This window comes from Cyanistes caeruleus, chromosome 9, assembly GCF_971803275.1.
Source record: "Cyanistes caeruleus chromosome 9, bCyaCae1.hap1.1, whole genome shotgun sequence".
Lineage (NCBI taxonomy): Eukaryota > Metazoa > Chordata > Aves > Passeriformes > Paridae > Cyanistes > Cyanistes caeruleus.
This window is the reverse complement of record NC_141709.1, coordinates 27,282,056-27,307,063: the sequence shown is the minus strand read 5'-3', so window position 1 is coordinate 27,307,063 and position 25,008 is coordinate 27,282,056. Positions and strand designations below refer to the sequence as shown.

Below are 25,008 nucleotides of genomic sequence, written 5' to 3'. Positions count from 1 at the left end.
AGATTATTTACAAACAGTAGAAGGAAACTTAGCACTCTTCAAAGATGCTTATGCCTGCACATACAGAATTTGCTTTTCCTTGGCATTAAGGCTTGCAGCAAGGCCATAGAGGAGCCTTTAAAGGTCATTAGCATTTGCCTTTCCAGTTATTCTATGAGCATTCTTCATTCTGGAACTGTGTGCAAAGGTGGCACTGGCAGTACTAGGAAATCACTGTTGTGTTATTTCACATCCTTTCTTTTTTCAGATTTTAGCTTCTTTCTGTATTAAAAGAATCTAAAGATTAATCTCAGGGTTGGATTGGGTCTGGGAGGTTTTATTCTTTATGTCCTCACTTAGTTGTTTTTGCCTGTGTTCCTGAAGTACTGCAAAAATAGTGGGTTTAGGCATTTAGTTATGTGTGCCATCCTAGATTTCCTAATGGCTGGGAAAACTGAGGAAAGGGAGTTTTTTCTTTCTAGGGAGGAGGAAAGAAAGAGAATTATGAGGGTAAAGTTTGATATATATGTTAAGCATACGTTTCTCAGAGTCTGAACTTTTATTACCGAGGACTGTAGTTCTGTTTACCATGTGAGTCTAATATATTGTGCTGCCTCTGGATTGTTCTGGATTGGGTTGTTTAGACTCTCAGGCATTATTCTGAATCTGTCAGATTCCTGGGGAGGGTAAGCCTTTAGGCTGTGCACTCAGAAAAGTTGGTAAAAGGGCTGTTGCAGTAGTTTCACATAAGATGGTGTGTTAGTTACCAACAAATTCCTCTGAGACTTGTTGGTTTACTTTAGGCCATGGATTTTTGTATGAAATTCGGGTTCTTGTTCTTTCCCCAGCAGATAGATATTCCTGAATGAATATACAATGTTTAACCTTTCAGGCTGAGAAATAAAAGCATGAAAATTGTACATCTTGATATTTGTAATAAATTTTAGTTTGGTGGGGTATTTTTCAGGCAAAATCTACCAGTGGAAAAGGCTTGGACAGTTCTGCTCTTTGCAAGGAAGATGTGAGCCCAGATCCATCCAACAGGGAGTCCCATTCTGCTGCTTCTTTGGAGCGTTCAGCACCTCCAGCAGGTCAGGAGCATTCTCCAAGTTCTGTGCTGAATCGATCTTCTCTCAGGGAAAGGTAATGCCCTGGTTTTGTTTGTGACACTCTGGAATTAGGAACATGAGACAATGATAACAGTGCCTGCATGACTGTAGTTTGCATGTTTGGAAGTGTGAGGGCTGAAAAAAAGACTGAAAAATCTTCCTGCAACAGCTGTGTTGTTGTTTGACTTTTGCTGTGTTTGCCATCACCTCTCTGCTTGATGATTACAGTCCTAGTAACATGGCAGTGAAAATCTCTGGAATAGTGACACCCCAGATTTTAGGCTGCCAATGTCCATCTGGAACAGAGAATGAATAAATCATCACTTAAATGAATCATCACTGTTGCAAAGACAATTGGAATTTCAGGAATGTAAATACTGATATGTAAAAATGGCAAGTAAACTTTGCAGTAGGTACTTGGAAACGTTTTTGCCATCTGACTTCTCACAGGTGTTTTTGAGCACGTACTTGGGGCTGTGCTGTACTCACATGTGTGACTGGAGTGCATAACATGCTTGGGCTAGCCTTAATCTACTCAGTGTGTTATTTTTAAATCTTTTCACTTTGTTGACATCCTAAGATTTTGGTTTTGATTTTTTGAGTTGAAGTGTGGACCTCTGCCACTATTCTGTGTAAATTAATTGTTATATTTCAATTGTTTTTCTTAGCTATGTCCACTGACCCCAGTGGGACTGGGTTGGGGACTGTTTCAAATATCCTTTAATTCAGTGGATTTCAGTCCCTAGGTTAATATTTTGGGCCAGTTTCCCAGCTTCAGTGTCTTATGAGGGTGGAATGGAAGAAATGTCAAAAAAGCAGCAAATGATTTCATGCTTAAGCCCTCCAGTTCTTCAAGGAGAGTATTTCCTGCTTGCCACTGAGTAGAACATGTTCTTGGTGCTTCTCTCGTACATTCAAGTAACAAGTTACTGGTTGGCTTTCTGGGAACAGAAAAACTGTATGCAAAGCTAGTCCTGAGTAAGCAAATAGATAAAATAATTGGGAGAAACTAAGGATTAAACTGATGACCTGTCCTAAATGCTGAAGATGTGCTTTGGTGACCAGTTCACACTGTTACCATTAGTACCAAGTAAGTCAACGCTTGCAGGTTGCATTTTACAGCCTACACACAGCCTAATGCTTGTTTCCAAAACACAAAAACTGTCTCAGTTTTTTCTTTAAAAAGAAAAATGACAGATGGCAGGTGGGGACTGAATTTTTAATACTCACAAAGATCAAGTTGGTGTTTTAACATCTTCCTCTGCTTGAAAACTTGTTTGTTAGTTGTTCTGTGTAATAGTGTATCTTGAGAAGTGTTACACAGAGATTAGGATGTATCTGGGTTTGAAGGAGGTTTCTTTGTCGTCTTGTCTGCCTCCCCACTCTCCTCTGACAATGTTTGTGCATTAGTTACCCATATCTGGGGAGGAGATATTATCATGGTAACTTTTTTATCCTTTTTTCAGCTGGACTCCTTTTGGAGTGATTTGGGCTAAATTGTATAGACATTTTATTTAGAGCTGATGGGGTGCCTTCTCTTGATAGCAGGAAAGTCTTGTATGTTGTGAGCTGATGTTACATGCATAGTGATTCAGTCGTCTGCCAGTTAATCTTGAGCTTGTCTGAATGTTCTTGCTTTTTTCTTTATGAGCCTCTCTCCAGAAGAGATTTCTGATCTTGTGAAATTATGTTTTTTCTTCTTATTAAAGGAAATGTTCTCAGCTCTTCAGAGTTGTAACATCTCTTTATGTAAAATATGTAACCATTTACTTCTGTCATCAGAAAAAAAAATCAAAATGAGAAATAAAGGGCATAGTCAAAAAAAAAATTGATCTCTGTTTCATGCTGCTGAGATAACAATGGTTTTAGCTGATTGTGTACTGAGAGTTATACTTGGAATGACAAACATGGTTTAGAGGTCAGTGTTTGGAAATGCATGCAAACGCTGCTGTTCAGATCATAGAAATACAGAGGAAATCAGTGCACTGAAAGAAAAGCAGTGTTAGTGTAATTGAAAGAATATGGAGTCTTATCTCACAGTATTTGTTGTTTATTTCCTCAATTTTATTTTGAATTACAAAGACAAATTGCTTAGCATATCCAGGCTACTGTTTTTAATGCTAGTCAACCCACAGTCAATATGAAACTTGACTCCCCACCTTGACCTTTAGTTCCCTCTTTTCCCTTTCTTTTTTAAAAAGTAGTATGAAGTGACTGTCTGCCTTCTTGGGAGTACCTCCCAGAGCCCTGCTGTGTGGTTGTTAAACCACTGCAATACTTTTCAGTGAGACAGAAATTGGGGTCTTGTGCAAGGTCCTCTGAGCCCTTTTGTATCCTCCCTGGCAGTTTTCAGTCCCTTTCTTTGAGCATGCTAGAGACACCACAAATCAATCCTCTTCCCCTTTCCTCTGGGATTTCAGTCAGAAGCAGAACTGTAAATAGATTTACTATTGAACAAGACAGCCAAGTTTTGAATATTGATTTTTCATACTTTCTTTTTACATTTTTCTTTATGGAGGCATTTGCTGATGTTGGAAGCTGACACTCAGCAGAGTGATGTGGCCATACAACCCTCCAGAGGTCCCTTCCTGCCCTCACCATTCCATGATTCTGTAGGTTTGGCTGCAGCTCCTGTGCAGACCAGTGGCACTCCCAGACCCCCGAGTTTTCCACCCTGTGTCCCACAGTGTGCCAAGGCAGTTGTTTGCTTGGTTGTGCAGAGATCAGTGGCCTGATGTGGAAAGAGTATTCATACTCTGCCCTTTCAGTGCTGCTTCAGGAAAGCAAAATTGGAGTCCAGTCCTTGCTTTCATGGTGCACAGACATCCTCATGCACTCCTAGAAGATGGGGTTTTTCTTGGGGACTTACAAGCTAAGCCTTCCTTGCAGCACTGAAACCTGCAGCAAAGTACCTGTCAGAAAGAAAAGGAGAAATAGTGAGATGGATTCCATAAGGTCAAGAAGTCCTTTGAACAGAGCTGTGTGCTGGCACAAGAAAAATCCTTTCCTCAAGAGACTACAACAATCATAGGAGTATTTGACTGCTTCTGTTATGTGAGAGGCAAAGCTACTTCTCGTGCATTTGGGATCAAAGGAGCCTTTTTCCTACTCTGGAAATAGCTTGCTTCTGCTTTTGTTTCCAGATTGAAGTGCAGTTCGATAGCTTTTTTCATGTTCTCCTGGTTATGCTGCTGGTATGTGATCTTACCTGCTATAAAATTTAACAAAAACCTGAGTTCTCTTTGAAGTGAGACAGAGGTTAAGTGTCTGGATCGGATGCCCTTCTGTAATAGTCCTCTATTGTTTTACTACCATCTTTTCTTATTCTCATTTTCCTAGTCCTAGGGAAATAACAGCATGAAGTTAGATATTGGCAGTGATAGATATAATGAAAGATACTAATAGATATTAATGAAATAGTAGATCCTATGTGAAGTCCTTGAAAACACCAGTTACCAGAAATTTTGGCTTCAGTGGTCTTGAAAACGATCATGCCAGGATCTTAGGGGTTATTTTTATTGCACAGCAAAAAGCAGAAACAGGTGGTTCACCTGGTATTTTAGAGACTGGCATGCATCCAGAGACAGGGCTTGCTTCTGTGAGAGGGTATGCTTTAAGAGAACTTTTGAGAACTTCTGCTACAAAGTAGAACACTGAAAAATATTGCAGGTTTCTTAGGAAAAAGAAATCAGATCAAGAAATCTCAAGAGAGCCTGCACCTTGGTTTCCTGTCTCTTTCTAGCCATTTAAAAGTCATTACTTCTGATTTTTGCAATTTACTTTTATAGGAATGTTTTGGGTTTACCAATCTCACCTCTTGGGAAAGTTTACTTCTTTTGTATCCTTTAAATATTAACTTCTGGAATCAGCACTTGAAAGTCAGTTATTTCATACTACATTCTGCAAAAGTGAGCAATACCTAACCCTTCTTTCATATTTTTGACCAACATCTGTACTATTTGTCATCTGCATTGGTTGATTTTGCTGCAGCAGTAAGTAAATTCGAAATTGATTGCTGTCAGAGCCATTTTGTGTATAAATTAATAAATTCAGAGAAGATAGAAGGTAATGGAAAATCTTGCAAAGAGCATAAGGAGGTGCAGCCAATTTGTGACATACTAATGATTTAGTACCAGAATGACTTCAACCTTTTGGGAGCAACTGCTTAGCTGGAGTATTGACTTTCACTGAAATTTCGGAAGCTGTCTGCCATTAACTTTCTTTCTAAATGATGTATATTGCCACAGTCTTAAGGGCTGGATATGAAAAGGAAGAGGAAAAAAGCATTTACTGATTTAAGAACTCAGTACTGAACGTGTCACAAGTGCTTCAAGGCCCAGATATAAACAGGGCTTTTGAAAGAAAGAGAAGCTACATAGAAAGCATGAGAAATTTTACCTTTTTTTTTTCTGTCTTGGTTTAGAGGGAGAGAAAATTGGTACACAGCTGAGCTGTAAGCTTCTGCTTCCAAATATTTAGGCTTCTGTGCTCTGATTTAAGGCCCTGTGTGTGTGTGGTTGTTCCTGCTTCATAGTAATATCCTGCTACTGTGAAAGCAACCACCCTCCTCCTCTTCCAACATTGTGAGAATGTGGGGGGTTTGTGTTGGTATAACTTCATTACAATTCAGGCTTCTGTGTATAAACAGAGGCTCTAAAACACTTCTGGGCTGCATCATAGCCATCGGTCGCTTTAAGAAAAAGCAAACCAAAATTGTGTGCTTGACTAAATAGACCTGGAAAACCCTGAAGTGTAGCCCAGCTTTTCTATTGTGCCTCCTCACAGACCAGTATGCACTGAAAACCAGGTTCATCCTGCTGAATTACCACCTCAAGTCCTCTAAAATGAGAGTAAAGCAATGTCCTTCCCTACTATGAATGCTGAATAAATACCTGCACAGATATAAAATATGTGAGGTGGGGTTTTTTTGTGCAAATTCTTGCAGATTGTGGTTTTTTCAGGTTCTACTCAGCTCTAAGTGTTCTTACACTCTCTTCCCCCCAAGTACAGTGGTGTTCTCTGCAGCTGTGAATCTGGTACTACAGGACTCCATTGATTTCTTCCCTCTGATAGTTTGTCCTTGTATGTGGTTTTGCTCAGCGTGAGGACTGTGTCTTTGAAGCTGATGGATTCTGTGGAGGCCGCATGCACAGGATTGTTCCCAAGGCAGGGAGGTGCTCTGCTGGGGGAAGGGGTCACGAGAGCCACTGCAAGTGCTCTGCACAAGGCTCTGGTATTAATTCTGCTGATGTGAAATGTATTAATATCTCCTGCTGAAATGTGATATTAATGTTTTTGCTACGTGCAAGTGGATGATTGGATTGTCTGACATTTAAAAATTCCTATTTATTACAGCTCTCAAGTTTGCAGGCTGCTGTTTGAGTAGAGTACATGGGTGGATGTATCCTGTTTGCATTTCTAATGGAGTATTTCATCCTAATGGATAAAATTATACATGAAAATCATCTTTAGCACAAAATCTACACTATCTGTTTGGCTTCTTTTTTTTTTTTTTTCCATCAAGGTAGATGTTGTCAGTATGACCTTAAAAAATCCTTATCTCATAAAAGAAAATAAATGCCTTTTAGTCACATTACAAGGGAAAATGGTTCTGTTTCCTTGATCGGACTCAACACAACATCTTTGAAATTAATCTTGAAAAGTTCTCTGATTGATCTGGCTTTTTCTAGGTCACTGAGCTATATTTCCAAAGTGTTTATACAATCTATTGGAATCAATAAACAATTTAAACTGATGTAACTGCAGAATGTTTGCAAGTCCCAGGGAAAATTGAAAGTATGACAAAGAATACAGCTGTAGAAGTTTATTTCGTTTATCAGGACAAACAGTCATTGAAATGAAATGACTTTCCTTTGAACACTGCAATATGATAGTGACACTTTAATCACATAAATAAGTAGCTGTTCATTTTAAAGAGTTGTTACTGGTGATTTTGGGCAAATAGAATCCCTTTATTTATACTCCAAGAAGCTGTGCAGTAAAGCCCGTTTGATAAAGTATTTCCAATAAGAGAGTCAGAATATAAAAAGGTTTCACTTCAGATTATGGTTGTTGTGTTTCAGGCATGATTTTATTTCAGTTTGTACTTCTTTGGTAAATATTAACATTATTCTTTAAACGTGGATTAGAGCCTATAGTTGTTGCTAAAATTAGACAATAAAAATACTAGAAAAGCTAATTAAAAAGAAGCTGATACCATTTTTAATCACACTTAAGGTTTTTTGGGTTTTTTTTTTAATTTGTTTTTTTTTTTGTAAATGAAGTTTGGGGTCTGTGTGAGGGGCCAACATTTGTTATACCACAGCGCACACTAGTGGATTGATCCATAAAATCACCTGGAGAAAGAATTTAATAGTTCTCAAATTAAGTACTTAAATCTTCTTCATGCAGACATAGCCATGTATTTTCTAGCTGAATACAATAGCAGGCTGGGTTTTCTTTTTTTTTTTTTTTTCCCCAAAAGTAAATACATTTATCTCAAAGGATATTTGTAAATTTACGATTAATAACAATGACCTGAAATCTTACATACGAATTTCATAAAATTTATTTCCCAAAGGCAATGTATTCCAACTTCTCAGAGCAAGAAACCTGAGTGTTGGAAGAACAGCAGCTGCTGTATAAATAAGGGAAAATGCCATGACTTCATGGCTCTATCTTTTATTTGTCAAATGGGAAATGACTCACTCTTAGTGCATCTAGGATGCAGATTTTTAAACATGCATTTCAGAGGTCCTTTAATATCAGTAAATGTTGTAAATTCTAATGGGAAGCCGTAAGATGATAGTATCACTGCAGACCCTTTCCCTTACCTGTCTTCTTTTAAAAAAAAAGTGGGTTCTTTTTTCAGAACAGGTGGTAAAGCACAAGCATCATAATGCAGAACATCAAATGGGGTTTGACTGCATTAGGAAAGTGAACATTCCTTTCTGCTTAAGGGACTCAGACTTCTGTTTCTCTAAAAGCAGTGCTTTCCTACCCTAACAAAATTCTCAAACCATTTTACATTCTTTTAGAAGAAGGTATGTGAAGTCTTTGAGTGCAACAGATTGCTGGATTCTAGTATGCAAAAGAATTGTACCGTATGGATTTGCCATACATGCTCTTCGGTTTGGAATTCATTGCAAAATTCTCAGGATGGTAATATGAATGCTGTAGACAACTTGGTGAAAATTCCTGCTTGTAGTGATGTGAGGATAAATAACAATGAAATCTTTAGAAATCATATGGATTATTTGTTGTATACCTCCAATATTGTGTCATTTCTTGGCACCCTTTCCTGAAGAAAAATAAAATCATTGTCAAGTAGATGAATTGATTTAAAGAAGCTCATATATAAGCTGAAAATGCTGGTGCTGTTTAGAACAATGAGAGGTATTTTGGACATACAAGCAACAATAAGTGAGTCCAAATAAGTTGTTTAGATAGAAGAAAATAGAAGAAGATTACTCAAAAGCAAAGAACTGGTCACTTTTTAGTTATATTTCAATCTTTGTCCCTGGTAATAAAAGGAATGATCCAAAAGATCGCAAAGAACTCTATGCCCTGCCTGCAACCTTCAAGATAATCTGGCACATTGTCCCATTTTCAGCATCCTGCTCCCATTAATTTTTACATTTCTAGGCTGCCTGTTTTGTACTGAAGCTGTCTCTGTGTACTTGGCTTGTTCTTTTTGAAAGGAGCTGAGCAGTTTCATGAGCTGTATTGAAATTTCTGGAGGTTTGGTGAAGGTGAACTGAGCCAGGCACGATCAGACTGGGGATTTGAGAGTGATAGACTGGATAATGCAGGGAATGTGATAACTCGGAGAGAGGGGGGCAGGAGAGCTGGCACTCCCAGTCCCTGTACAGAGCAAACTGGAATCTCAGGGCTCAGAGACACGCTGTTTCTCCACTGCATCAATTCTGGGAAGCCACCAAAGCATGTCGGTGTTGCTGGTGCTCCTGATCCGGGCAGGGAATGGCAGCTCCGTGCTGCTGTTGGCTGCTGTTCAGCAGCTCAGATTGCAGTGCCTGCTTCGCCAGCTCACAGCTCGCCCACTGACCCGTGCTCTCATTAGCATGATACCACATCAGGAGTTGTGATTTTCTTGGTGCAAAGTCAAGCTCTCAGAGCTTAGGCAACATTGAAATGAAGATGCACAATCTTCATTTGATGCTCTTTCCAGTGTGATGAGTTTATGTAAGTTAGCATTTCATAACTTTCCTCCAATTATTCTTTCCTTCTACTGATGTTTCTTTTTGAAAAAAAATACATTTTTAAATGTTGGCATGTAAAGGATTCTGTTCTTAAAGTCTTAGTTGCCTCCCTTAAGAGACTGGGAATAACTATAGATATGAAATTTCTGCCAGCTTCTAAACTTGCTGAGAAGGATGAGGGCATTTTAGTAAAGTGGAAAAAAATAATCCAAAACATAATAAGGTAAAACCCAAAAGTAGATGTTTGTTTTAAATTACTCACACCAAGCAAGCTACTTAATTTTTAATATTAAAAAAAAAAAAACAAATCAAAACCAAACAAACTTAAAATGCATTTCCTCTTGTGAAATAAAGACTGCAATTGCAAATTTTTGACTCCATGTGTTTTCCAATTTGTATGCATTGGGGTTACCTTCCTTTTGATTTATTCCAGTGAAAAGAATATGTGTGCAATATTTCCTTTAAAGAGAGGCAAATGAAACCTGATCACTGGGAATAGTATAGCTTTCTTATTCTGTAGGGACCACACAAATGTTACAGAAATATTACTCAAGTTACAAAATCATCAACATTTTCTGGTTTTCATCTTCTGTTGGTGTTGTGGCTACATACTGTTTATGCACTGCTTTGAAATGTTTCTTTCCTTGTACCCCAGAGAAGAATAAGAATCAAATCAAAACATTGTGTGTGTTCCAAATAGAAGGAAGTAATGCATGCTTCATAATTAAAAGGAAAAAGAAATCTCAATCAAAGAGTTCTTCAACAAGAAAATATTTCTTCACTTCGTTTTTCCTCTTCCTCTTGCAGATTTAGCACTGGTTGGCCTTCACCAGCAAATGGAGATGAGATCCATAAAAGAGTGAAAAATATTTTAAGGACACACAGTGCTAGACAGCGCCTAGTATTTGTAAGTTTGCAAACTAAATCATTTCTCTAAAATGGCTGAAAAAGTGAACTGTGCCTACAGTCTTGGATTTATTATAATGTTGTCCTTTCAGACAGCCTTGATTGTAGAAATATGGATTTGGTGTGTGAGCTCAACAGTTTCACACTGATTTCAGAAGCCTCCTTATCTTTTGCCTTTATGGGAAAATGGTACAGGCAACCCCTCTCATGGCTTATTGGGAACAATTATATTGGGGTTTGGTGTTTTTCATATTCTGATTCTCCACTCCCAATTTAAGCAAATGTGTAGGTGATTTGTCTGTAGATTCTACAAATCTACAGATGTGTAGAACATCAAGGCTTAACATGTTGTGCAGCTGCACATCAGCAGCTGCATGTATCCAGCTGTTTCTAGAGCTAATATTATTCTTCAGATGTGAGCTTTTTTTCCCTTAATTACCTGGCTTTCAATGAACAGAGCTCTTTGTCTAATGAGATTATACCTGGCAACAGAATATTTTACCCATGATGAAATTTTGAGGTGTGGTTTGAGACAGACAAATTTTTTTCCTATTGTGATTTTGAGAAACACAGTTTCTCAAAAAAATGCCTGAGCATTGTACCAGCTGAATAAGAAGATTGTTCATCTGCAGAGAATTTAGAATCTTGAGTTTGAGGTGAGGCAAAAGAATGGTAGAATAAAAAGCTTGTAAGGATGAGATTTGATTATGATACAATGAACATAATGATGATTATGATATAAGATGATGAGGAGCTCTGGCAATCTAACTCAGAAATGTTATTGATGGGTTAGAAGAGACGTAAGTCTCCCAAAGTGTAGAAAGGCATCTTTTTTTTGCTTCAGTTTCTCTCTTAGAAAATGAAATGTTGACAGAAATCTGCTTTTGAATGTTGGTGCAATTTTAAGTTGTTACTGTCCCCAGCTGTCCACCTTCCCCCTTGGCTGTAGTTCCCTGTATCAGTGGGAAGTGGGATAAAAAGTGTGGGAGCCCTGATGTCCCCCTGTCACATTGCCCACAGCCAGGGCAGGTGCAGCACTGCTGTGCTAGCAGGGATGGGCCTCTCCACTGGCTACAGGAAATCCATGGCAGAAATTATCTTTATTGTCATGATCCACTCCTGCAAGATGGATTGAAGAACATCTGTCTTCACTCTGAAGTCCTTATTTATTTGTTTGTTTGTTTGTTTGTTTATTCGTGTCCCCAGATTTAGCCATGGTGGGCAGCTCATTGTCTTGCTTCATTCTCACTTAATCTGATTATTTTCTCATTTCTGTTAAGTGTTCATTTTTGGCTTAGTTGTTGTGGGTTTTGTTTTTAACTCAGAAAAACCTTATCTCATGCATACTAGGATTGCTAGCTCATGAGGAGGTACAGCTAGTTCATGCTGTACCTCCCTGAGTTTTTATATGAATGTTACGATTTTGTGAGCTGCTGCCTCTCAAATAGAAGATGCCCATGACAATTTTCTGTGTTTCAGCCACTCAGAATAGGTACAAATCATGTCAAATGCTCCCCTGATGATTCAATGAACTTAAGATAACAAACTGGATTTCCTGAGAGTCCAGCATGTACATTTAATGAACGCTTGCACAGCCTGAACTATCTCTGGTGATTCTTGCCTGCTTTCCTCTAACAGTAGACCATGACTTTCTGATCAGGAGAGTTGGATGATTGGTTACATGGTCTCTCCATGCAGGAAAAAAGACTCTGCAAACATTGTGGTGGAATTCTTGAATTGTAGTACTTTCTGTTGGCTTTCTCTAGATGCACCTTGTCACTTCCAGAATCAAACGCTTGCTGAATCCTCACAGGGATGAATAAGCAGAGATGATACTTGGTCCTCTTCTGTTGGAAAACTTTGTGTTTCTGCCCTAAAAAAATCCAGCTATTAGGGTACAGGCTCTTTAATTACCAACCTGATCAAACCAGTGCTGGCAAAGGACCGCTTTTCTCACTCCATTTTCTTCCACTGAAGAAGGATGCATGAAGGCAAAAGGAGGGGAAGGATGCTACAGAGAAGTCTTGTGGTGTCAGATAGTTGTGTAGAGCTAGCTCATGAAAGCTGTGCTAACAGCAGCTGACATGATTAAAAAAAGAAAAAAAAAAATCAGTTCTTCTTGCAGTGAGTGCTGTAAAATACACCAGAATTGATTGTGCTCCCCCACATGGCCTAAAATCAAGGCTGTGGCATTGCACAGCGGATGGCCAAGGTAAATGGGTCATTTTGAAAGTGAGGGAGTAAAGCAAGTGTATTGGCAATGTGGTGAGCAGATTCTGGCTCCAATCTAGATCCTCTTCAAACTTTGTAAGGTTAGAAAGTTCCTCTTACTCTGTTTCATTCCAAAGAGCCTAATACTAAATAACCATTCCCAGAAGCATACAGCTGTGTCTTCCAAAATTTCATTTTCATAGTGCTCTGCAAAAATAGTGTGACTGGAGCTCTGCTGGAGATTCCTTGGGGTGTCCACTGTACCCTTCTGCTGTGACATTCTGACAGTATCATAATGCTTCCATCTTCTTTTGCTTTCCAGAACATAATTTGCCTCTGGCAAATGCTGCAGAATTTTATTTACGACTGTACCCCATTTCCTCTTCAGTGCTTTGTTGTCTGTGACTGCTGAAGGAAGAGAGCTCTCCTGTTTACAAACACACTTATTACCTTGTATTTCACCACAGTAAATTCTCTCAGGTTTTTCCTCATCCATATGCTGCTGTTCAGCTTGCTCTGCATCTTATTGCCATCTACCACTATATTTATTGTCTTTTCTCCCAGTTCTGTGTTACCAGCAAATGTGATTATTTTTACTGCAGTCTTTTTTCCAATTATTTCTCCTATAGAATGAAAGATGACTTTGTTTACTAATCCTTACAGCAATTGACTTGTGCTGAAAGCATCACTTAATATCACCCCTTAAGTAGGGTCTTTGCTCTTCAGAGTAAAGTGAACGTGATTGTGTGTGCTGGAATTTCTACCATCCCATCTCAGGTGAGCAGCTGGCTCCCTCCACATGGGTGTTTTGTTTCTTTCTTACTTGAAAGGGCAAATTTGGGTTAATTAATGTCTAGATAACATTTGGAAGGTAAAACTGCATTCTAGCAACTGAGAATACTTGACTGAAGGGTCGTTAAGTGTATCAGATTTTTTTTAAGTTCAATAAGCATGTGTTCAACCTTGGATATGAAATTGAAGAATTGAGATGTGTGGAATGCTTCTGCCTTGTAAAACACATGAATGGATAACATAATAAGTTTTAGGTTCTTTTTCCCCTTTTCTGGAAGAAACACAAAAGCAGTAAGCAGTAGGTTTTGTAGCATTTTGCCAATGTGTTTATTGGGGTTTCTTGAAGCTTCTGCTGTCTGCACAGTTCCCTAGATTTACACTGTCTAGAAATTCTTTCCAGTTTATTACCTGAAAATTATTGGTTGAATTGTACTGAACTTAATTTAAAGTGTTCATAAATGGCATTTGGCTCATTACATTTTGTCTCTTTCTCCCCCAAGAAATGCAAGCACTTTAATAGTCCTCTAAATGGAAAGTATTTTTGCAATGAGATCATTGTAATCAGAAACCAAAGTAATGTAAATTTGATTTCTGGGGTTTTTTTTAGGATGATTTGCCTCAGACAAGAGAACCTCCTTCAGTTTATGTGCCCTTAACCATGAGTGAGCTGCAGAGCAGGTATGGAGTTTTTCTCTGGCCAAGACAAAATAGTCATACTCAATATTGCCCTTTACATTTAGCTAAAAATTTCTCTTCCCATCTTGAGCTTTGTCCTGTATTACACAGGGAAAATGTTTAGGGAGGCATTACTCATACAAAGCTTTCTCACCTAAAAGCAAAATAGAGTTAAATATAATTATGCCTTTGATGTTGTTTGGCACTGTGTCAGTGTAGCCTTCATAAAACACCGGGTTTGGAACTGGACTTGGCTATAAAAATCATCCTTGAGCAGAAGTTTTTGGAATTTGTCAAGCAGAGAGCAAATGTCACTTTTAAAATAATCACTTGGTTATTTTTTTATTAAAACTATGGAAGTGCAAAAATAAATTTAAGTTTATTTAGTAATATGGTTTGAGGTTGGGTTTTTGGATGTGTTTTTGTTGTCTGTTTTTTGGGGTTTGGGATTTATTTTTTTTTCAAAACAGATATTTGGAAAAGAGAAGCATTTTCCAAAAAATACAGCAAATTTATATGGTATAATTCAGGGATTCAGCATCCTGTATTTCAAAGCTGTCTTGGAGACCTGAAATCTTAAAAACTTGGTTTATGTACATTAATTACTCTGTGTACTCCTCACATACATGACCAGGGTTTAATTTCAACAATTTACTTATTAGATTCCAATTAGATTGATTTTGATGACTTCTAGTAGAAATTACCAGTTTTGATGTTCTATGTGTATACACACAGTATTTTGTACAATGTTTTGGGTACCTCTTGGAGGGAAAAGAGTAAGTACTGGAAATCTTTTTTGGGCTCCTGTGGCTTTTCTGGTTTTCTTTATATTAAGGGAGAAGCCCTAGAACTGTGGTGCTGTATTTGAGAGGTATTGCCATTAGAAAAGGCTTTATTTTGATAATTAAATGTCACACACTGTTTCCTAACAAAGGTACTCCAAATCACCACTGTACCCCCCTGAAAGAACGGTATTTCAATATGGGTGCCATAACAAACTTCTACTTGAAATTTATAAGCTAAAAAAAAGTACATTTATGATTTGCTGTCTTCTTTATAAATCCCTGTGATTTGTTTTCCCCTCTGTGCAAGGGATTTCTTGGATTTCCATATGGCTGTGACGTTGCTGCTGCAGTTGTGTCTCCTGTACCTGTGCTCACTCCTGTATCTGTATAGCCTTTCTACTCCCTTATCCTTTGTCCTGACTGCTGGGGCAATTAAATGGTGTAGGATGTGTTTGTGAGAGAGAAAGTTTAAGTTTGTGTTTTGAGGCAGCTTTGGGACTTTGAGATTTATGCTGAAACTGCAGACCATGAAAAAAATGGAAAACAACTCTTAATACTCCAGAATCCTGAAGTGATGGGATATGAAATGTGGCACTCGGGTTGGCTCCTTGTGTTTAGGGGCCAGCAGCACTGGGGGTGAGACATAAAGGCCTCGAGGACAGTCAGATTGCTGAGTGTTTGCCACAGTGCTCGTAAACAGGATACAAGGACAGAGACAGAGTTCATGGAAGGACAGGGTACTGTCGACCAAATGCTGGCAGTAAAGTAGATGGATGATTGAAAACCGCTGGGAGTAAGGAAAAGGTCTGTGTTTTGTGAAATATTTAGTATATGATTCACTCAGAAAGGAACTTCTGGGACTCTTAAAGGAGATGTATGAGGGAACAAAAGCATATGACAGGTATTTCAGAGCAGGGAGTTGCGTGCAGAAATCCTGCTGTTAATATGATTTGTGAGTGTAATTCCCAGATTGCTTAGCTCAGGTTGTCAGCTGGTTTCCAGTTGAGACAGGAGGGGGAATCTTCCCTAACTTGACTGTAGCTTTATCCAGGTATCTTGTGGACAAGGGCTGGCTAATGGAAATCCATGACAACACACATCCCTCCAAAAAGAGAAGGGAAAATGAAGCTTTTTTATAAGTCTTTGTTAGTACCGCCATAAAGAACTTGTCAAAGTTACTGTTGGGTTTTGAGTCTTTACTGCAATTAAAATGTTGGATTTTGAGTGTCTCTAGGTAAATTCAGCTTTTAGGAGAAGAAAAGGCAAGCACAAGGCTGGTGCTGGAAATGATTCCAAGGAAAAGAGTGTCAGAGCTGTTCATTGTCTAGTTACAAGTGCTGTGCCTGCTTGTTGGCCTGAGAATGCTCCATCAGAAGTGAGGTACCACAAACTGCAGGAAGGAGGAGGTGAAACTGCAGTTATTGATGAGTCCCAGGGTATTGACTTGTCTGCATTTGACACAGGCCTGTGTAACTTCTTTATTGATTTTGGTTAGTAGGTTGGTTTCTTTGCGTCCAAACTGTGAAGCACAGTTAACTCGGGGTGGTAAACAGGTTTAAATTCACTCCATGCCATTGACTGACTTGAAAGGTTGGAGCCTTTTTGAATAAGGGTGGAAGTGACCTTCCTCTCTTTTTAGTATTGGAGTTCTTGTTTTATTTGGCATCTTGTTTTGGTTGGCATTACCCTAATATTCAAATGTAAGAAGTTTAAAAGCAAAAGCTGTTCCTTCTTTTTTTTTTTTTTTCCCCCATGGGATAGTAGAAGCTTAGAGATGTCAATTTAGAAAACTGTTCCTACATCTTACTCTTCTTCCCCTTTTCTGTTTTTCAAATGAATACCTTGTGTTTTGATGCAGCTGGATATGTGTATTCATAGAGTTGGCATAAAGTTTCTTTCAATTTTGTCACATGTTAGCTTATACTAACTTGAGGATGAAATTTTAAGTACTGGTTTGATTGCAGAAGACACTATCATTAATAAATGACACATACATAAGAAGCTGTGAAGCTTTCCTGTGAAATATAATCCATTTCCTAAGTGAAGATGGTCACTTTAAACTTCACATTTCCAGTTTTATTTCTCAGACAGAGAACATTCGCAGAAGCTGAAGATAACTCAGTCCTAATTTTTAAGTGTTTTAAGTGCCTAAATCTCTGAGCAGATGTGAAAAATGTCATCTCAGTTGTAATTTTTTTCTGATGATTTTTAAGCTTCTTGTTTCATGCTTTATTACAGGGAAATTGCTCATTTAATTATATGACACAAACCTTTGTTTTGAAAGTATCAAGAGGAAGCAGATAGTAATGATGTTTAGATATAAACTATTCAGACTTGTCAGTGTTTTGTAATGATTTGCAGAGTATAAATTTCACTTCATAGATCAAGGGAATAATTTCTCAAAGCAACTGAAAGATGAGCCTGTATTTGTGTTTAGTATTAAAACAGTGACACAGAAGATGGGGTGGGGAAGGAACCCTGGATTGCCACTATATCAAAATGTATTTGGTAGAAAACTTAATCCAAGATGCTTAATCTTGGATCTAAATCTAAACTTAATCCAAGATAGAGCACTTTACAGCTGCAACCACAGTAATTTAATATCCCCCTGATAGATTGTCTTCATATTGAAATAGCTGCTTGTGGTTACTATTTCACCTTCAAAGGACACAAAAATCCTACTGTGTTGCTCTTGCCTAGTCACACAGCCTGCAAAAATACAGCAAAATTACTGCAGGTTCTCTGAACATTAATTCTATTTGGGGGGCATTGCAAAGTGTACTCAGTAAAGTGGGGGAGGATTTGTGTGAATGAAGAACATGGGGGGTTTCCCATTTCTTAAAAGTAGCTGCAGTTTTTTAATAAAACTAAAAATTTTTTTTTTTAATAAAATAAAGTTTTTATTTTGGTTTGTGGAGGTAATCTGTGCTAAGCAGCTCTACCTTGATATTTCTGCTGGTTTTGTGCCACTAATTCCTCTTCCATATCTTGATTTGATCATTGTTTCTTATCTTTCCTCTGACAGTTCTCCAGTGCAGCAGAACGCTCCTGTTCACTTGGGTAATGGTGAATGTTGGTCTGGTCCTGCAGCTGTGTACAAAGAGAAGCCTCACAGAGCAATCTTGGAGGAGACTCTCGCAAAAATATATGGAAACATGTACCAAAAAGCTGCTGGTGCTGTTTCAGATCACAAAACACATTCCTGAGAGCAGCTCACCTGAGAACGCACACTATACAGTATTTGTAACTAAACTTATTTTTATACAACAATATTTGTACTCTATTTTTTAAGGTGTCTTATGGTTAGGCAGGGTTTTGGAGAAATGGGGATTTGGCCTGGGCTGAAAAAAGGAAATAATTAACATTCACCCTCCCAGAAAAGAAACAAATAATCCCTAACAGTTAAGCAAGATGGTGTTGCTCCTTTGAGAGTCTGAGCATTGGGTCATCTGAAGACTAATATGTCTGCTGGACATTCCTGTATGACAACTCAGGTTTCAGCTGCAGACAGTTCTTACTAAATATCTAAATCTATTTACAATTTAAACAGAATTGGTTGAAGAAGCAATATGCCCTGGTGGTCCAAGAGGGGACCTAAAGGGGAAAGTGAATGTGAATGTTGATTTAAAAGTGACCCACCTAGGACAAAGAGAATTGTTTTCTAGACAATTGCCTTTGAATTGTTGATTTTGGACAAACTCTGGTATTATAGGACCCATAGGCATGTATTTGAAGTGCTTTTGAGCCCCTTTAGTCAGAATTAATTCTAATACTGTGAGATTTTAAAAGAAAACCACCCAGCCCAGCAGCCTTTGTGTGAGATGAAAGGTTATCTTCACACAGCTTTGCATTTGAAAGCTTCCAGGTTCTCCTAAATGCAGCCATGACATTTGCCAATACACTTGTCATTTTAAAAATATGAATGGGAAAGGACTGTGCAGGGGGAAAGACCAGAGCTAGTCAGCAAGCTCCTTGTGTTCTGTACAGGCCTTCTGAAATTTCTGCATCACAATCCCACCTAATTTGGAGCCTGTCCTTCCCAGTCTGCTGGGATCCTGTTGGCAGCAATCATTTCGTTTTTGCTAAAGGCCACCAAATGTTCATCAGCAGTTTGATGCTTTCCCCAGGGATGGAACCTTTTCAGCCTTGCACTGAGCAGATCCCACATTAGCAGACCAGGGCAAATTGCCCTTCCATTGAAAAGCTGAATGTTTTAAAAGGGCAAGAGTGTCCATCTCCTGCTTCCCCCCAGAATGCCGAAAAAACAAATGCCTGTTCTGGCTGCCTCCCTCTCGGAGCAAACAGAGGCAGCTCCACCGATGCCATTTTACCTGTTGTGATTAGATAGAGGATAAAGCTAGCAGTACAGATGGCACAGCATATGACTGGAACCTGCCAGCATGCCTACATAAACAAAAAGTTGGTCTATTCTGCCTTCCCTCCTTTAATGCTGAGACAACATAATTGACTTGAGAAAGCAGTTGGTGAGCAATTCCGCTGGTGGGAGAGCACGTGGAGAGGCTGTGTGCTGCTGTTTCAGGCAAGGGCACTCTCAGAGGAAGTGTCTCACATACAGACATTTCTATTTCTTGTAACTGTTGGACCAGTTGAAGTGGATTAACACTGATAACTTCCTGTCCCTGCTGCCATTTAGCACATTAGTGCTTTCAGAGGGCATTAGTGGCACCGTCTCATGCTATGGAAAAGTGCCGAGTCACTCTGTGAGGTAGCAGGACGCTTCTTTTTTTGCAGAAGGGAAAAGTAAAACTTGCCTGAGCTGCGTCCCTGAAGGCATGGAGGCCATGGAGGGTTGTGCTACCAGGACCTGGTGTTCACTGGCCTCTCCAGTGACCCCATATTAGTCCACAAAGGAATAGTTTTCTTTCTGAACAGAGTAGCTGTATTGAAGTAGATCCTAAATAGGCAGGGCAGATTCTGAGAAAAATTTTCCAAGCTTTTGGTGAAAATTAATCTGTTGATACCTGAAGGTTTGTGCAGTTTCCTGTATGTGTTTGAGCCATATGATTTAGTGTTCTCCTGATATCCTGCAGTTTTCATTCGGTATTCTCTGTGCATTCCCTCCCCAGTGTCACAGCTGAGTAAAAAGTTAGTCTTCTGAAGATTGGCTTCTCCCCTTTGGCCTGATCTGGCTCCGTGACATAGAAAACCTCTTTGATTTTTCCCTCCACAACAATCCAGCAGATTTCAGTCCCTGTTTGTTCAGTGTGTGAAAAGTCCTGAATGCTGAGGGATTGTTGTGGGGTTTTTCTGTAGGTTTGATGAAGGACACAAGTTGCCATAAACTGAAGACACAAGGGGATGAGGAAGGTTGGGGACCACTACAAAAAAGGAAGGTGATGTTTTCAAAGTGTTCAGGGAATGGCTGGAGGATATCTGTATGACTCCCCTAGCTAAAAAAAGGAAGTATATGGTAATATTGCAATCTTCAGTTTTCAACAAAAATGAAAAATTTTTCAGCAAAGGTGAAAACTGAATGGGAGAAAAAAATGTCATTATTGAATTTTGACCAGTATGAATCTTCTCAGTGTAGCCTTCTACTGCAGCTTAACATCAAATGGAGCAGACAGACTCTGAGTATCTTTGGCCCTGCTCCAGCTGGGAGGGAGATGTGTGTTCAGTGTCTCTCTGAATCAGATGCTGTAGGAGATGTTCCTCTCCTAGGTCAGAGTCATTCCACAGCTCATGCCTTCATACAGCAGGAGTGCTCTCTTCCAGGCACTGTGCTGGAAATCCAGTTTGGTAAATGGAAAACTTTCCTGTGGAATGTGATTTCAGACCCAAATTACTCAGATCTGTCCCTAAAATCTTCAAGGCACATTGTTTTCAGAAGCATTTTCCCCTTCCATTTGCTCAGGTGGCCCTGGCAGCACACACAGCTCTGAGCACGGCTACTGCTCGGCCCCTGCAGCCTGGGAGAAGTGCAGCTTCAAGCACTGAGCCAACACAGCAATAAACTGTAATTGTTTAGTGCACCTTGCCTTCTGATACAATTTAAATCCCTTCTATCAAATGCAAATTTCTAGGTTCCCGAGTGGAACTTTAAATAGCATTTTCTGTGCTCATTCCTTATCTTTTGCCATCCACAAAGTTCTAGTGACAGTGGGATGGCATAATTCCACCCCCATCATTTTAGTTCCTAAAGGAAAGCTGCCTACTCAAATCTGGCAGTAATGGGCCAGATGAGGAGTGAATTGGTGCTTTTCTATAGAGTCTGCCTCTCTCTCTTGCCCTCCCTAAGTTATTACAGCCCACGAGTGTTCTCACCAAAAGCTGTTCAGCATCCAGTGATGCTTGCAGGATGCAATCAGTGTAATATTTTAATCACTTTCATTTTAGTGAGTCAGACTCTGCTTCCTACTTGCTCCCTTCCATGTCTCCTATGAATAACTTGGTAGAGTTTAGGATCTTGGGCTGGCTTTAGACAAACTGCCTGCCTATGTTCAGAAGAAATGCAAATCCTTGGCTGAGGAGTAGCTGCTTTGGAAATCACTCAGTCATTGACCTGACCTGAATTAAAGGCAAAAATGTCAAACCCTTTAATGATTTGCCTTATCTAAGTTTTTGACTTGGAGGAAGAGAAGCTTAAATTGCTCCACTGAGGATAAGAAGCATAGGGATCGCTGGAGTAATGAGAACAGGTAGGAGCAGCTTTGTAAGATAGATGGGGAACAGTGTCTGTGCTCCAAAACTGAGCAGCTTGGAAGTGATGAGGGCTGTTCTTTAGATTGTGCATCACATGTTTGAATTTTACTATTACTTCAGAGGCTGACAAAATTATGAGGGGAGAAAGAAATCTACCTGGAGATGTTTGGAATCTATTTTTGGGGTAAAATAACAGGACATTTAGCTCGGCTCAATATTAAATAGTCTTTTCTAAACTCCTTCTCATTGTTACCTCAGCTGTAAAATAGGGAGTTTGTGCTCTGTTGAAGCTTAATTAAATGACTGTGAAGTGCTTTGGGATCCTGAGGTGAATGTTAAAGAAATTATTTTGTGGAAACCTAGCTGAAAAGTCCCATCTCATCTCCAGGTTACTAAAAAGGCTTTATTTTAATTTTCCCAGGTTTATTATGTTTTAATCAGACAATTATTAAACAAATCTTAATCAGATTTAATAGATTTCTATCTTGATCAGAGAGGGCTAGAAAAGATAATGAGCTGCTTTACTACATGTGCTCTTAGGAGCTAATCTTTGCAGTTGGTGTCTTGCTCAGATTCTGTCTCCTGCATGATCCGGGTTCATATCCTCACACTGATTGCTCTTATGATATCTTTTTTATCTTATTTTTAATATAATCTTTTTTGTCACCCTGATGTCTTAGTGCTGTTTGCTCTGTGTACTAACCAGCACTGTTAACATCTCTTGCATCATTTATCCTCAAGCTTTCCCCAGGAACAAAGGGTGCAACGTGACAGTGGGAAATTTTGTGTGGTGTGCCATGGGTTTGTCAGAGAAAGCTGGAAGGAATCTCTGTCTTCCTACTCCATGTGTAAGGAATAACTTGGTATGTAATTCGGCCATTCCCAATTTTTAAGCTTGAAATGTTTTCTGGAGCACTGAACCATGCTACAAAATTCTCAGCCTTTTAGCAGTGATCTCCTGCTGTATAAATCTGGTAATGTGGAATCTCAGGTCATAGGAAAGGCCATGGTGTTAATTACTTCAGTGGTCATGGAGTGATCATTATCAGGATGCTGAGAATTTCTCATGAGATTTGTTTAGTAATCAAGGAACTTGAGGAAACTTTAACATCAATGAAATTGAGGCTCTTGGTTCTGGTGAGAACACTTGAAGCTGAGAGAGGACAGCACTTCTAGGTCTGCCTCCCTGACAGAAGGGGTGTCTGCCTTGGGTGATGTCTCTGGGAGCAGCAGAGAATTGGTCTTTGCCCAGTTCCTTTCAGTTCCAACAAATGCAGCAGCGTTGTGGGAAGTGATTGAAACCCCCAATGTTCCTGTTTCCATTGCACAGGAGCTATTAAGCACAACCCCCTTGACTACTGTTGGCTTCTGCTGCTTTCCCCATGGAATTCAAAACATCATCAACCAAAGCCCTTCAAAGATGTGGCTGTAGCTCCTTTTATCAGTGTTGGCTTGCCAAAGGCATGGGGTTTGTTCCCATTTTATCTTTGTGAGAAATTCTCTGAAGTGTGGTGATAATTTGTCTGGATGGCAGCATAAAGGAACTGTAATCTTTCTCTTTGCTTGATCTATGTGGAGATTGTGCTTTTTCTTCATGTGCATTTCCCTTCACTTCTGGGTGATTGCCTCTGGCCCAGCAGAGAACTCCCCACAGGCTGAACAGTGGGATCTGAGCCACCTTCTCACCTCCTCAGGGAAAGGAGTTTGCTGCTGCAAAACAATATCCCTCCTGGTTCATAGGGATTTACTGATGCTGAGGAGACAGCACAAAAATTCTGTTCTGTGGCCAGGCCTTTGCATAACCCTGTGGAGCTGATGGCATGGAATGAAGAGAGCTTCACACAGAGCAGGGTTGGAGGCTGGGAGCAGGGCAGAGAGTGTTTGATGCCTGGCATGCCATGAATTATGCACGTCTATACCATGAATTATCAGTGTAGGAAATAGCCTGGGCAACTCCTGAGTAACAAAAGCACCATTTACATCACTGAGTGGTGGTGAATTCTAATGCTTGTATTTGTATTGTTACCCTGACTGTAGCTGTAGGAACTGTTTCATTCAGGATTCCAGTAGTAAACACTTGCTAAGAGGTTACTTTCTCTCCCTGCCTTGTTTTCACCACAGTCATCTAGTGTTTACATACATTTTAGCCTCTGTGCCATTTCTGAAGGCTTTATTTGTCTCATTTATGTTTCTGGTTTGGATAATACTTAAATATGAAATCCATCTGGGAAACATATTGTATATTCACGTCGAGGGGTAAAACCAGTTTTTAATTAAAATTTTATACAGCACTTGTATTTCACTTTGTCCTGTTTTATTATGAAACACTTCAATCTTCTTCCTAAAACACATATGTCTTGTGCGTTTCAAGATGTTCCTTGTTGCTCACGCAGAACCAGTTTGGGAGCTCTGTCAGCACAGTGCCATATGTTCTGGGCTTCATTTAGCTTCTCTGCCGTTTGTGGAGGCAGCAGATTGGATGGAATGCAGCTCAGCTCGGCTCCATTCTTCTCTTTGTAAACTTGTCAAGAGATAAAAAAAGCAGGGAGAAGGAAAACACTGAATAATACTCAAGTGAGTTGAATTATCAATAAGTTATGGGAACGTGGCCAATCAAAATTGAGGTTTCTCATGTATTTGAGGATTTTCCTTAATTGCAGCTTTTGCAGAGCCTATAAATTGATGCATCCCTTGCTGCTACCCAGTCTTACACCCAAAACCAGTGCTGAAGATTGAGATATAACCCGAATCATTTGGAAATGGCAAGCATGAAGTGCTCAATTTTGCATTGATCTGCTGGTTTAAATTAAAAAAAAAAAAAAAAAAAAAAGTGAGTAGATTTCACAGAATATTCTGAGCTGGAAGGGACCCATGAGAATCATTCAGTCCAACTCTGAAGTCTGTGGCTTGTACAAGGATCCAACCCTGCCCTCAGTGTTGTTTGCACCAAGCTCTGACCCCTGGAGCAGGTGGATGTCTGGAGGGGTCCTGCTCCTCTTCGGTGTCTTCTGGCTCTGTGAGGATAACATTCCACTCTTTAAGTGCCTGGCACTGAAAAGGGAAAGCTCAAGAGTGATGATGCCCTCCTGCTGAGAAAAACACACACCAACCCAAAAAAGATCAGTTTTCTTACCAAGCCATTCCTGCTTCTTCCCTGCCCCCATCATCTTGACCAGAAACCAGTGGGTGCCTCAGCCTTTAATCCATGGCTGGGGTGGAGGCAGTGCCCAGCTGCTCTCTGCTGGTATCCAGGGATTCCAGGCACTGCTCTGCTCTGCCCACAGGATTCAGGACCACCGCAGCGGCTTTGACAGAGGCCAGAGTATTTCTGTGATTCTGTAACTACAGCTTAAAAACAAAACCAAACTCAAAAGAATAAGACAGTGGCAAAAAAGGAATTCACATTAGTCTGCTTCCCCTTTGCTGAGGTGTGAGGCCAGAGGGGAAGGGCACAAGCAGCTGCTTGATGTGGCTCTGGAGGAGTGGGGAGGGAGACTTCTGCAGTCCTGACCTGAGGTCGGTCAGAAATCACCAGCTGGAGTGACATGAGTGTGAACCTGGTTGAAGTGACAGGCAGCTCAGCCCCTGGGACTCTATTTACATATGTTTAAAACAAACAAAAGAAAACTGCCTTTGTTCCCCAGGAAAATCTATTTACTTGGCATTCAA

General features: G+C 39.6%; 1 protein-coding gene across 2 annotated transcripts in view; it reads left to right on the top strand.

Moving 5' to 3' along the window:
• SPATA6 (spermatogenesis associated 6) overlaps positions 1-23,636 on the top strand; it is a 44,790-nt gene extending 21,154 nt beyond the window's left edge. For both annotated transcript variants that reach the window (XM_086841865.1, XM_086841864.1), the window contains exons 10-13: positions 947-1,122; positions 10,115-10,214; positions 13,824-13,894; positions 17,702-23,636. In XM_086841865.1, the coding sequence (XP_086697991.1) occupies positions 947-1,122; positions 10,115-10,214; positions 13,824-13,894; positions 17,702-17,882 (528 nt within the window). In that variant the 3' untranslated portion in view covers positions 17,883-23,636. The remainder of the gene's footprint in view (positions 1-946; positions 1,123-10,114; positions 10,215-13,823; positions 13,895-17,701) is intronic.
• The last annotated feature ends 1,372 nt before the right edge of the window (positions 23,637-25,008 follow it).